At 35.3% G+C, this 14,935-nt stretch overlaps 1 protein-coding gene across 1 annotated transcript; it reads left to right on the top strand.

Annotated features, from left to right (window-relative positions):
• Positions 1-6,013: 6,013 nt before the first annotated feature.
• On the top strand, positions 6,014-14,746 carry LOC127452252 (GTPase HRas). Its single transcript, XM_051717600.1, has 6 exons — positions 6,014-6,223; positions 7,366-7,499; positions 9,204-9,382; positions 11,365-11,524; positions 12,200-12,323; positions 12,543-14,746. Exons 2-5 carry the CDS (start codon positions 7,389-7,391, stop codon positions 12,317-12,319), a joined length of 570 nt encoding a protein of 189 aa, XP_051573560.1. The 5' UTR covers positions 6,014-6,223; positions 7,366-7,388; the 3' UTR covers positions 12,320-12,323; positions 12,543-14,746.
• The last annotated feature ends 189 nt before the right edge of the window (positions 14,747-14,935 follow it).

Here is a 14,935-nt window from a genome sequence, read left to right as displayed (position 1 = left end):
TTCAGAAATCACTATTTGGTGGAAATTAACACACTGTATATTAAACCACTGGAGTCGTATGGATTACTTTTATGTTGCCTTTATATGCTTTCGGAGCTTCAAAATGTTGGTCATCATGCACTTGCAATTGAATGGACCCACAGAGCTTAAATATTCTTCTAAAAAATCATAATTTGTGTTCAGCAGAAGAAAGAAAGTCATACACATCTGGAATGGCTTTGAAAGTGAGTAAATGATGAGAGAAGTTTCTATTTTGGGTGAACTAACCCTTTAAATAAAATTGCACACTACATACATTTTAGAGTTTGGAGTGCCAAATAGCAATCATTTAAAAATGTTTGATCTACATGTCTTTGGCCCATATTACAACCTTGATAAACGATCAGTGACTCTTAAAATAATCTGAAGACCCAAAACAGAGCTCGATTACACATCAATAAAAATATCTATATTCAAAACATTTAAAAAAAAAAAAATATATATATATATATATATATATATATATATATATATATATATATATATAATAATTTCAAAAACTGCATGACCTCTTGGGACAATATTTGTTCATATAACATTTTTCACAGAAATCTTTTATACACAAATTTCTTTATATGTTACAAAATCAAATACTATTTTTACACACATTATAACAACTTGTCGCATCTCTAGAGGTTACTTAAAATGACATTAAAGATTATTTTTTTTGCTTTCATTATCACCATGGCCACCTTGATGACTGCATATTTGCTCTTAATTTACATGACAGAGAGGGCCAGACTGACATCAGCCACTGTTATCTGCAATGGAACATCTTGCACTTGTTAGACATGGCACGAATAAAGTCTGAAAGTGATGAACGCCAGGATAAAACAAATGAGAAGATGAATTGCTCAGATCACAATGCATTTAACAAGCCAACCTTTAAACGGCTTAAGAGATATAGAGAATTGTAGCCTTATTTAAGTAAACTATTCCATTTATATACTTCGATATCATCTTTTGGTTGCTCATCAACCACAAGCAAAGAAAGGAAAATGTAACTTACCTGACATACAACATGTTTGATTATTATAAAATGTCACATATTATCTTTCAGCACCCCTCATCAGGTGTTACTTAAAAACAGCACACTGATCTTATCTATTGCCTTACCTCCTGTAGACTCTTGAGATGCACAGCAGAGGAGAGGCTGAGAAAGGATCTGTGTGACTTTGTCAAGGCCTCACTAGACAAGTGAAGTGAGACTGCGGCTCTCGGTTGCCTTGGCGACGGATGCTTTTTCAAGCGAACCAGCCAATGAAAGACTCACACAAAAGGCCATGTGACACTCTGGCCGAAGACGAGAAGAGTAAGGCTTAATGACAAGGTGAAAGACAGCAGTATTATATTTATTTTAACTCTGCTTTGATGATCAATGCGGTCGTCCTAACTAAAGTGGAAGTATACAGTATTTGAGGTTAAACAGGGGCTGAAATTGCACACCGCTTATGATTGCGAAGATGAAAGACTGCCACCTAGTGGACAATTCAGAGAATTACTTCATGGGCCTTGAGAGCACGTACGAGAATTGAGCGTGACATTTGAGTGAATTTACAGTTGATAATGCACTCAGTGACTAAAACATAGCATGTAATGAATTAGGCCTATAATATGAGGAAAAAATACCCAGTAATACCCTAAAAATAGAGAATGAGACTTTATATTACACACTCATCAAATGTTCTCACTCACTTTGAGTTTCTGGTTGCTGCTCTAAAATGTGTTTTCACTGAGAATCTTTAACTAATTCTCCAAGGAACCAGGATTTTCTTTGAACACATGCATATGAAATGGACAGCTATGGCCTTTCAGACTATACCTGATATGTACAGCATTGGCATTGATTTAGGCAGGGATGATAGGGACATGTCCCTACCAACTTTCAGAAAATCGTGAGTGTCCCGACCAACATTTGGGCAATTTTACCTCATAAAAAATACTTTACCTTTATACCATGTTTTTATTTTCATTTTAATGACTATAAAAGTTTCCCAGTTTCATTATTCATGTGTTAATTATTAAACGGCATTGTCACGTGTCACCTGTTCCTTTTCTCAGTGCTGTTCAGACCTATCACAGTAGTTTGTGATTACCGCATAAAGAATTATTATTATTATTTTAAAATCATTTTTTGGAGATTGCAAGGGTGAATTTCCATTTGTATCTTAGGTCAAACCCTTAAAAATAATAGATTTAATAATATATAATAATAGGCTCAATGGATTCTGCTTTTACAGCCTCTTTAGTAAGACAGCTTTGAATTTGAACAACTGTCTATGTAATGGGGTGGGTAAGAGGTGCAGGTTTTTAAGATGCTTGTATAACTGCACAGACAACTGATTTGGGATGGCAATATAGGAAAACATTTGTGGGAGTGGGGTGAGTTGGAAAGCAGAAAGTGAGGAAAAATGAAAAGTTGTGTCAATGCTCCATTCTCCCCCTAATTTCTCTGACTTGAGAAGTCACTTTGCACATGTAGTTTTTTAATTTAGCCCACCCTTTGTTTAGATTTCCATTTGTTTAATCCTGAATAATACATTTTATAGAATGTCACTTTGTGTCCACTGGATATCACTGTTTTCTTGATGTAGATCTACTACATAACACATATAGCATTTTTCCTTCACATCGTGCAGACCTATAATGATCAGTTCTAAACCTGTTTATTCTTCAGAGGAAGAGAAAAAGTACAAAACAGGCTAACATATTGTGTTGGGCCAGAGAAGTGGTAAAATGAGTCTTGTTGTATGACAAAAAAAATTTATTTTGCCTTTATTACTAGACTAATGTTCGCGCATTTCCTTAATATCAACATTATAAATATTATCCTCCTTGCAATGTCCTTACCAACTTTCAAACCAAACCTACACACTTCACATCAGCCTCAGTATGTGTCCTACAGACATACAAAACTAGCCTTAAAACAAGTTTATAAAGCATTAGTACTAAAAAGTATAGTTCATTAATGCTGAATAAATATAAGAAAGAAAGAAAGAAAGAAAGAATGAATGAATGAATGAATGAATGAAACAAACAAACAAACAAAAACAAACAAAACAAAACAAAACAAACAAACAAACAAAAATAATATCCTATATATGTGTCCCACGGCCTCACAAAACTAATCTTAAAACAAGTTTATAAAGCATTACTACAAATCATAAAAAGAATGAATGAAAGAAACAAAAAACAAACAAACAAAAATAATATCCTATATATGTGTCCCAAGGCCTCACAAAACTAGTCTTAAAAGAAGTTTATAAAGCATTAGTACTAAAAAGTATAGTTCATTAATGCTGAATAAATATAAGAAAGAAAGAAAGAAAGAAAGAATGAAACAAAAAACAAACAAACAAACATAAATAATAGCCTATACAGTATGTGTGTCCCACGGCCTCACAAAACTAGTCTTAAAACAAGTTTATAAAGCATTAGTACTACAAAGTATAGTTCATTAATGCTGAATAAATATAAGAAAGAATGAATGAATGAATGAATGAATGGTTGAACGAAAAAACAAAAACAAACAAAAATACTAGCCTATATATGTGTCCCACAACCTCACAAAACTAGTCTTAAAACACGTTTATAAAGCATTAGTACTACAAATCATAGAAAGAATGATTGAAACAAACAAACAAAAACAAACAAACAAACAAAAATAATAGCCTATACAGTATGTGTGTCCCACAGCCTCACAAAACTAGTCTTAAAACATGTTTATAAAGCATTAGTACTACAAATCATAGACAGAATGATTGAAACAAACAAACAAACAAAAACAAACAAATAAACAAAACAAACAAAACAAACAAACAAACAAACAAAAATAATATCCTATATATGTGTCCCACAGACTTACAAAACTAGTCTTAAAACAAGTTTATAAAGCATTAGTACTAAACATTATAGTTTATTAATGCTGAATAAATATAAGAAAGAAAGAATCAAACAAACAAAAACAAACAAACAAACAAAAATAATATCCTATATATGTGTCCCACGGCCTCGCAAAACTAATCTTAAAACAAGTTTATAAAGCATTAGTACTACAAAGTATAGTTCATTAATACTGAATAACTATAAGAAAGATAGAAAGAATGAAACAAACAAACAAAGAATTAATGAATAAATTAATGAATTAAACAAAAAAAAAACAACAAAAAAAATAATAATAATAATAGCCTATATATGTGTCCCACGGCCTCACAAAACTAGTCTTAAAAGAAGTTTATAAAGCATTAGTACTAAAAAGTATAGTTCATTAATGCTGAATAAATATAAGAAAGAAAGAAAGAAAGAAAGAAAGAAAGAAAGAAACAAAAAACAAACAAACAAACATAAATAATAGCCTATACAGTATGTGTGTCCCACGGCCTCACAAAACTAGTCTTAAAACAAGTTTATAAAGCATTAGTACTACAAAGTATAGTTCATTAATGCTGAATAAATATAAGAAAGAATGAATGAATGAATGAATGAATGGTTGAACGAAAAAACAAAAACAAACAAAAATACTAGCCTATATATGTGTCCCACAACCTCACAAAACTAGTCTTAAAACATGTTTATAAAGCATTAGTACTACAAATCATAGAAAGAATGAATGAAACAAACAAACAAACAAAAACAAACAAATAAACAAAAATAATAGCCTATACAGTATGTGTGTCCCACAGACATACAAAACTAGTCTTAAAACAAGTTTATAAAGCATTAGTACTAAACATTATAGTTCATTAATGCTGAATAAATATAAGAAAGAAAGAAAGAAAGAATGAAACAAACAAAAACAAAAAAAAAACAAAAATAATATCCTATATATGTGCCCAATGGCCTCACAAAACTAGTCTTAAAACAAGTTTATAAAGCATTACTACAAATCATAGAAAGAATGAATGAAACAAACAAAAACAAACAAACAAACAAACAATCAAACAAAAATAATAGCCTATACAGTATATGTGTCCCACAGACTTAAAATATTAGTCTAGAATAAAGAAAGAAAGAAAAAAAGAACGAATAAATGAATTAATTAAACAAACAAACAAACAAAAATACTAGCCTATATATGTGTCCCACGGACTCACAAAACTAGTCTTAAAACAAGTTTATAAAGCATTAGTATTAAACATTATCGCTCATTAATGCTGAATAAATATAAGAAAGAATCAAACAAACAAAAACAAACAAACAAACAAAAATAATAGTCTATATATGTGTCCCACGGACTCACAAAACTAGTCTTAAAACAAGTTTATAAAGCATTAGTATTAAACATTATCCCTCATTAATGCTGAATAAATATAAGAAAGAATCAAACAAACAAAAACAAACAAACAAACAAACAAAAATAATAGCCTATACAGTATGTGTGTCCCACAGACTTACAAAACTAATCTTAAAACAAGTTTATAAAGCATTGGTACTAAACATTATAGCTCATTAATAATGAATAAGTATAAGAAAGATAGAAAGAATGAAACAAACAAAAACAAACAAACAAAGAATTAATGAATAAATAAATGAATTAAACAAACAAAAACAAAAAAACAAAAAACAAACAAACATAAATAATAGCCTATACAGTATGTGTGTCCCACGGCCTCACAAAACTAGTCTTAAAACAAGTTTATAAAGCATTAGTACTACAAATCATAGTAAGAATGAATCAAACAAACAAAAACAAACAAACAAACAAAAATAATAGCCTATACAGTATATGTGTCCCACAGACTTAAATATTAGTCTAGAATAAAGAAAGAAAGAAAGAAAACGCATGTTGTTTTTGTATTTTGTAGATTTAGACAGCCCATTTGAAATGAAAGTGAATGCTGAGTGTGTGGTGGGGTTGTGTATTGAGACACACATGGTGCGGGCGTGTGCTGTGGCTCTAAGCGGCCTCTTTTTCTTCTTCCACACACACACACACACACACACACACACACACACACACACACACACACACATTGTTTGCGTATCAGTCGACGCACACCAGCAGCTCGTTGTTCGATGTTTGCGTTGAACGCATCTGCTTCAGTGAATCTGTGGCGCGCGGGAAATCAACACACTGTTTTATTACGAAGAACAGTTTATAGCAGAGCTGTGAGAGGTGCAGCGGAGAGGATGTCGACATATTATTGACTTGTCGTCGAGACGAGTGAACAACGCTGTGTGTTTTGTAAGTAGTGCAGCCGCTGTCCACATGATGCGGATGCGCGTCTTGGAACATTTTGTTATTGCTGTTATTCCTGCAAGACATTAATGATTTCACCAGCATCTCGAAACTAGAGAACTGCTGCTACTACTATAGTGAAACATGGAAAATGTTACAAATGCGCTAAATCACTGCACGCGCCCGAATTAATTCATCTAATCTAGTTTGTTGCGTTATAGCGAGCAGTGAAAACTACCTCTTAGCCACAGTGGTTTGCTGCTGCATGGATATGAGGAATTATTATCATTTATAGAACCGTGTACTCTAATGTTACCAGTTTTTGTACGCTGTGGGTTTGTGTTTAAACTTCTAATTGCTTGCTATTGTCCTGTAAGGCCAGCAGAGATCAGCACAATTAAATGACTACTTTGTTTACATAGCTCTCTATCTGAGAAATCAATAAAGGTGATGTCATGCAATGTCATTGTGACAGGAATAATAGGACAAATGAGAGTGACTTTGCTGTCTATTATATTTTTATAGAGAGGAAAGAAACTGTATCCTTTATTATTATGATTTTAAATAACTCCCATTCCCTTTGTCAAACACAATTGATTGCCAAAGCAATCTTGTAAAGGGTGACACCCTACCAGGTACAGTGTGTTCAGGTGTTAATCAGAGGTGATCGCTGACTTAACAGGCAAAAATCTCATTGTGCCCTGCATTAAACTCTTTGGACTCTGCTCAGTTATTAGAAGCTGTAGCCTGTCATGCTTGTGATGATCCGAAGTTTAAAAGCAATGCTTGAAAACAGTAAAAGTTAAATCCTCATGAACCTTCAAGACAAAACCAGACTGCCACATATTACACTTAAAACTTCAGCAGGGAAAAAAATATTTGATTTTCACAGGTAAGGCTACATGACAGGTGGAGTAGCTAAAAACTGATTTTCAAATGGAATACTTGATGCAGTGTCCAGTGAGACTGAACATGGTGGCTGGACATAATACATTATAACAGTGCACAAAGATTAAGAAAACCCATAATTCATTCTAATCTCATTTGCAAACAATATCGTAGTTGTTTAACTACCTTTAAAAATTTACTAATTTACTCATCGCACCTCCATTTCACATTGAATAGTTTAACCCTTTGCTTTCCTGCAGCTTCTGACACTGCAGTGGCGAGAATGACGGAATATAAGTTGGTGGTGGTAGGTGCAGGTGGCGTGGGCAAAAGTGCTCTGACCATCCAGCTCATCCAGAACCACTTTGTTGATGAATACGACCCAACCATTGAGGTAAGCCAAAACAGTGTTCTTCTATCATCTTCTGTCATTTACTCATCGCACCTCCATTTCATATTGAATAGTTTAACCCTTGTCCACTGTTCGTTTTAGACTCACACTTGTACTGTTCACGGTCAAATTTGACAGAAAACAATAAATGTGTAACTTTTATTTTTTGTATGAAAGAAATGTAATAACACTAACTTCAATTAAGTAAGAACACTAACGCATTTTGGAGGGATTTTTATTATTTAGATCTTATCTGCCTTTAAATTCTCAATTACACCATGAATTTGCATATGCAATTAAGCAAATTTATGTTATATTCACTACAGGAAAAACCTGCACTTCTATATGTTGAAAGATGTAGAAAATATGAGAATGTGTCATGTATTGGGGGCAGATAGCTGCCATCTGGTAGAAAAAAAGAACAATTGCATGACTTGAAAATCATGTCATTATATTCATTCATGGATGTAACAAGAGGAATTTGTGTGTGTGTGTGTGTGTTTGTGTTCTGCATTGTGGCTGAATTATTTATTTCATTTGACAGTAAAAAAAAAATTTGCTCTGTGTTATTGTCTTACCTATTCATTCCTATTTGTGCGTGTGTGAGAGAGTATCTGTTCTGCATTGTGGATGTTTTATGGTCTTACCCCTTCATTTCTGTTTGTGTGCTCTGCATTGTGTCTAAATTATTGTTTTTATTTGACAAACTTCTCAAAAAAATTGCTCTGTGTTATAGTCTCACCCATTCATTCCTGTGTGTGTTTCTGCGCGTGCACGCGTATGTGTGTGTGAGAGCACATTTGTTCTGCATTGTGGATGTGTTATGGTGTCACGCCTTTATTTCTGTCTGTGTGTGTTCTGCATTGTGGGTGAATTATTGATTTTATTTGACAAATTCCCCAAAAATTGCTCTGTTTTATAGTCTCACCCATTCATTCCTGTGTGGGTGTGTGTGTTCTGCATTGATGATTTGTTATGGTCTCACCCAATCATTTGTGTGTGTGTTCTGCATCATGGCTGAATTATTGATTTTATTTGAAAAATTCCCTCCAAAATTGCTGTATGTTGTAGTCTCACCCATTCATTCCTGTGTGTATTTGTGTGAGCACATGTGTTCTGCATTATGGATTTGTTATAGTCTCACCCCTTCATTTCTGTCAGTGTGTGTTCTGCATTGTGGCTGAATCTATGTGATTTATAAAATTGCTCTGTTTTATAGTCTTGTCCATTCATTTCCTGTGGGCGGTCAAATTTGACCACAAACAACAAGTATCGCTTTTTTTGTCACATGGCCTAAACTCATTGAAGCTAGTCAAAAATGTTTTTTGTGTTTAGGTGGCAAATGTGGGAAAAGTAAACACTCCTCGAGCCACTCACAATTTTTTTTAAAGAAACTCAAGAATACTCAGAATATCAACATTTCGGTCGCAAATGACTGAACAGTACACAAGGGTAAATAAACCCCAGTGCAACTTGTGCTTCCCTGTAATTTCAAATTGTTTGCTATGAGCAGGTGAAATGTTTGAGTACTGATGGGCTAGCAGGAGAAAATAAATAAGGAAAAATGAGGGTACTGTGATTGAATTGGTCTTAATTTACTTTCATTAATATATATATTTCGCTGTATATTCTACGATCCATCATGCAGGGACAAGGTGCACAATATCTTACATTTGATAAGACTTTACACACTGTTCTTCTTCACAGGACTCATACAGAAAACAGGTGGTGATTGATGGAGAGACATGTCTGTTGGATATCCTTGATACTGCAGGTCAGGAAGAGTACAGTGCAATGAGAGACCAGTACATGAGGACCGGAGAGGGCTTTCTCTGTGTCTTTGCCATCAACAATACCAAGTCTTTTGAGGACATTCATCAGTACAGGTTAGATTATAAGAACTAAAGTATAGAACTTATTCGTATTAGCGCCTTATTTGATTTTTGACAGGAATGAAAACGAGGCTGTGAAGGTCTCTTCAATGGGATGCACTGTACAGTATAAAGCCATATAAAGGTCCTAGATCACATCTAATTTTCACAACTTGTGCTTTCTGGAATTTATTGTCTATTTGTATTTTATTTATTAAAGATGCTTTTTAAAAAAAAAAATCTGCGAAAAAAAAACAGTTTAAACACAGGTCAACCCATTAAAAGAGACTGACCCTGTTTACATGTAGTATTAAGATGCGTCTCGGTTGATCCGATCACATGTGGTTAGGCGAGACACATGCCTGTTTACACCTGGTCGCTTAAATGCATCTTTTGTGACCACTTATGTTTGGATTTCAAGGGGAGGGTCTCTAATTTCATGACTCCATACAACAATTCCTATGTCATTGCGTTACTGCATGATAATAAACTACAAAAAAGTCAGAAAAGACAAAGAAAGAGCGAAAAAATGGAGCTATGTTTCTCCCAGATGCAGTTTAAATTTAATCCAAGCACAAACGCAACATTTCCAGCAGAATTATTCATTATTTTAGTGGAGTATTGCTGGGCTTCATACTGTATGTGTGTGCTTCTCATCTTTGTCACTGCATGTTGATACCAGACACACTGAAGAAGATCTGGTAAGTTCTCGTGCTGATATTTGTATTCGCCTTTTCATGTTTCCTTTTAAAGACACCCCTAAATGGCAAAGTTTAAACTCTTGTTTTTGCACAGCAGTTGATTGACAGGAGAGAGGTGGTGCTTTGCTGCTGTCCAGGAAGCATTCAGGATGGATTAGCATTTACACCTCAAATGCGATGCGGTCACATGCGTTTTTAACTACCTCCGTATGGTTTTTCTAATCCATTCACAAAACATTTTACACCCCGTTTACTAGGGGTGGGAGAAAAAATCTATTCTCTCGATGCATCGCGATTCTTTCTCAGACGATTCAATTCTGAGTTCAGTTTATACCGCGGCAGCGCAGTGTGCTAAAACTGCCAGACACACATATACAGTACTAAAGCCAAGCGCACACTACATAGCTGATCGCAGACTGGATGTACTGTATCAACCACATGACCATTGTCCCCAACTGAAACCACGATCCCAAAATTCATTCACAAACTCAAGCACATAGCAATGGAAGAGTTCATTTGTGATAACACATCAACAAACACAGACAATCTTTGCACAGAAAGTTAAAAAAAAAAAACAGCTGAAAATAATGGCAGTGGTCAGGAGATTTGGGTGAAGTTTTTATTTTCTAATAATTTTTTTGTCTCTTGCGCTTTCTATTTATTTGCCTGTTCTTCATTGCTGGTCTCTTGCTCATCGAAAAAGTGCACAAACGAGATGTTTGATTGATTTTTTTAAACAACAACCCCGCTATTTGTGTCACTTTAATATCACCTGTGGTGTAGAAAGGAGAAGCTGACGTGCACTCTCACAGAAGCAGATCTCTCATGTAGCCATTCTGGACCAGCAACCGATAGTTATGATTATTATTATAGGCAAGGGATCGATTCATTCTCATTGAATATTTTAAAACTATTTGATACTGAGTGTGTGTAGTGATTAAAAAAAAATAGTCGAGAATAATTTTGTAATCGAATCGTTACCCTTTGAATCACAATCGAATCGTGAGCCAAGTGAAGATTCACACCTCTTACACCACCTTTTTCACCTGTATTTAACGCTGACCACCTGTGATCGGATCCCCCGAAACACATCTTAACCCCAGTTGTAAATGGGTTTTGTAAGTCTATCCCTCACAGCCTTGTTTTCATCCCCATCAAAAATCAAACATGGTGCTACTTGGAACAAGGTACGTAAAAAAACTTCTCTTTTTTTCTTTTTTTACTATAATGAAAATATCAATATGTGCATCTTTTATGATTGTAATTTTTTTTTTTTTTTTGCAATGCTTTCAAAAGGGAACAGATTAAAAGGGTCAAAGACTCTGATGATGTGCCTATGGTGCTTGTGGGCAATAAATGTGACCTGCCAGCACGCACAGTGGACACGAGGCAAGCCCAGGAACTGGCCCGTAGCTATGGTATACCCTACATTGAAACCTCAGCCAAAACGAGACAGGTTTGAAACACTTTCTGCCATTTCATAACAAAAATAATCAATGTTCTTTTAAAACTATTAAAACAGGTCTGTTATTGGGGGCTTGGGTAGCTCAGAGAGTATTGATGCTGACTACCACCCCTGGAGTCGCGAGTTCGAATGCAGGGTGTGCTGAGTGACTCCAGCCAAGTCTCCTAAGCAACCAATTTGGCCCAGTTGCTAGGGAGGGTAGAGTCACATGGGGTAACCTCCTCGTGGTCGCGATTAGTGGTTCTCGCTCTCAGTGGGGCGTGTGGTAAGTTGTGCGTGGATTGCGGAGAGTAGCATGAGCCTCCACATGCTGTGAGTCTCCGCGGTGTCATACACAGCGAGTCACGTGATAAGATGTGCGGATTGACAGTCTCAGAAGCGCAGGCAACTGAGGCTTGTCTTCTGCCTCCCGGATTGAGGTGAGTAACCGCGCCACCACGAGGATCTAGTGAGTAGTGGGAATTGGGCATTCCAAAATTGGAGAGAAAAGGGGATCAAAAAAATAATTTAGAAAAACAGTCTATCATTGTGTCGAGTTTCAAAATTTTGCCCTTATTTCATTACATACCATGAGTGAAAGTACTGTATATCTGAGGAGAAGCTATATCAAACTGGCATGGTTTTAGAAGAGAAGCCCTAATGATCGCTATATATATTTCTGATTAGGGAGTGGAAGATGCCTTTTACACACTTGTCCGTGAAATCAGGCAGCACAAGTTGAGGAAACTGAACCCACCAGATGACAACGGCCAAGACTGTATGAATTGCCGTTGTGTGGTGTCATGATCCGGTAAATAACATTATTCTGTAAGCTGTTGTACATTTCATTTTGCTTACGATTCCAACCATGCAACCTAGTATTTAGCTCAATATGATTCACAACAGCTTAAACGTACAAGTATTCATGCATAAGTGATGCTTTAGACGAGGAACAGATTAAGCCATTGTGTAGTGCCACTCATGTGTACAATAATACCACATATCCTCAATTCTCCCCTTCTCTTTGCAGTGAATGTGCTTCACATGGCTTTAAGAGCAGTGCAGTCTGCCAGACCACAAAAGCTGCAACACCTTCACAGAAGCTGGATGTTAGAGCAGACTGTGTAAAAGGGAAACCTTTATTCTGGCACCCCTGCAGTCTACTTAGGGACGTCCCTGTCTTTCACCTTTACTGGGGATGAAAGAAGTTGTACCTCATTTTAATGGTCTGAACACTGGAGTGGCAAGGACTGGATGAAAAGATGCCACAAATATATTTATATTAAACTAACTATCTACTCTTAACTGGAAGTTATAGCTCAGAAAATAACCTCTCAAATTGCTGTGGATGTTAGGAAAAACACTCAATATTAGCATATGGAAAGGAGAATTGTGGCATTCGTTAGATCACTTAGAAGAAGATTTGTATTGCAGTTTGCTTAAGTCAAACCTAATAAATTGTACATAATTCAAAGAGGACATTTATTAATATGCAGTATGTTTATCACAGGTTATGGTGCAATAGATTGTGATGTGGATTTGAAGGGACACCTCCAATAAGTGTTTGATTTGCACATATAGGATAATGTTTTAAATTGGAGGACGCACTCGCCTTTATTCTTGGTTAGCCTTTGGTTTTGAATGACCCTCAGTGTCTGAATTGTGGCTTGACTAAATATCAAGATGCTTTTAAATTAATGTATTGGACAAGTGCATAGTTTGCATATAACTGAATCGGCTACAGATTTATGAAGGTCTTATTAAAGGTGCACTCATAATGAAATGAATTGTAATTTTGAAAGCTGTTTAAATCTACATGGAGAGGGTCCCCTCATGGGGGCCACCATGTTAGGATCACATGACCAGCCGAATACTACTTACTTAATCTCAGCAATTTCCCTGTTATTGGACATTTTCACTTGATTAAAGTTATGGTTGACTGGGAATATTAGTGAATTTCTACAATGACATCAGTAACTGAAAACTATTATGTTTGAATTAAACTGCATGCACGCACCTAGGTCAGTGTAATCCATGATGACATAAACCAAAAAATTACTGAGTGCACCTTTAAAGAATAACCATACTTACTGGAAAACTAGCGCAAACCTACTATAAATTTAACAGATTAGACTGAAAAGCATTCTGCAATGTTGTTGCCCACCACAGTGTTGTTTCATTGATCAGGACTTAAGATTGACATTTTTTAGACATTATATGTCAAGTATGATTTTTTCTGTTTTTCAATTGCATTCTTTCCCTTATGCCTTTCAGTGGTCATTTCTCATGTTTGTATCATGAGCTAATGAAGACATCAAGCTTAAAGGGAAATTTCACAAAAAATGAAAATTCTCTCATCATTTACTCATCCTCATGCCATCTCAGATGTATATGACTTTCTTTCTTCTGCTGAACACAAATGAAGATTTTTAGAAGAATATCTCAGCTCTGTAGATCCTCATAATGCAAGTGATTTGAAGCTCCAAAAGCACATAAAGGCAGCATAAAAGTAATCCATAAGACTCCAGTGGTTAAATCCATATCTTCTGAAGTTATCTGATAGGTGTGGGTGAGAAACAGATCAATGCACTTTTTTACTATCTGTCTCCACTTTCACATTCTTCTTTTGTTTTTGCCAATTTGCATTCATCGTGCATATCACCACCTATTGGGCAGGGAGGAGAATTTACAGTAAAATAAAGGACTTAAACATAGATCTGTTTCTCACCCACACCTATCATATCACATTTGAAGACATGGATTTAATTTATGGATTACTTTTATGCTGCTTTTATGTGCATTTTGAAGCTTCAAAATTCTGGTCACCATTCACTTGCATTGTATGGACCTACAGAGCTGAAATATTCTTCTACAAATCTTCATTTGTGTTCTGCAGAAGAAAGAAAGTCAAACACATCTGGGATGGAATGAGGGTGAGTATATGATGAGAGAATTTTCTTTCTTTTTTTCATTTATTTCAGTGGTTTATTTCTCGATACCTCTATCAGACACTCTATTGCTTGTATTACTCCCTTACTGTGAATATTTGTGTAAGAGAAAATATGTTCTGTCTATAGTCATATATGCATATATATTCATGCTGTCCATCAGCAACATGTGGTGAAATTGCAGTAGAGCAACAGTCTGGACTTTTCTTTTGTGACTGCTAAAAATTGGAGGGATAAAGATATAAAATTTAAACAAAGACCTAATAATAAATTTATGTGAATCCGATGAACTTGTAACGTGTTTGACTAGCTGTGGGTGTCTTCTTTCTGGCTAAAATTTAGATGATGGTTGGTCTCCGCATTCATTGACCATGGCCGTAACCACAAAATAGTATAATACCTTACCTTGAATATGTGAGTCAGTATTCATCCTTACTTTTATAATATTCCACCACATTTTTAAGTGCCTCTGCAC

The sequence above is a fragment of the Myxocyprinus asiaticus genome, chromosome 2 (genome assembly GCF_019703515.2).
Source record: "Myxocyprinus asiaticus isolate MX2 ecotype Aquarium Trade chromosome 2, UBuf_Myxa_2, whole genome shotgun sequence".
NCBI lineage: Eukaryota > Metazoa > Chordata > Actinopteri > Cypriniformes > Catostomidae > Myxocyprinus > Myxocyprinus asiaticus.
Note: the sequence above shows the minus strand (reverse complement) of the source record. Positions and strands in the feature narration are given on the sequence as shown.

Bases quoted from the DNA above. Each gene is read 5' to 3' on its own strand.
- LOC127452252 (XM_051717600.1), top strand. From the start codon at position 7,389: ATGACGGAATATAAGTTGGTGGTGGTAGGTGCAGGTGGCGTGGGCAAA. The intron at 9,383-11,364 runs GTTAGATTATAA...TGCTTTCAAAAG, and splicing joins GAGGACATTCATCAGTACAG to GGAACAGATTAAAAGGGTCA. The intron at 11,525-12,199 runs GTTTGAAACACT...ATTTCTGATTAG, and splicing joins CCTCAGCCAAAACGAGACAG to GGAGTGGAAGATGCCTTTTA.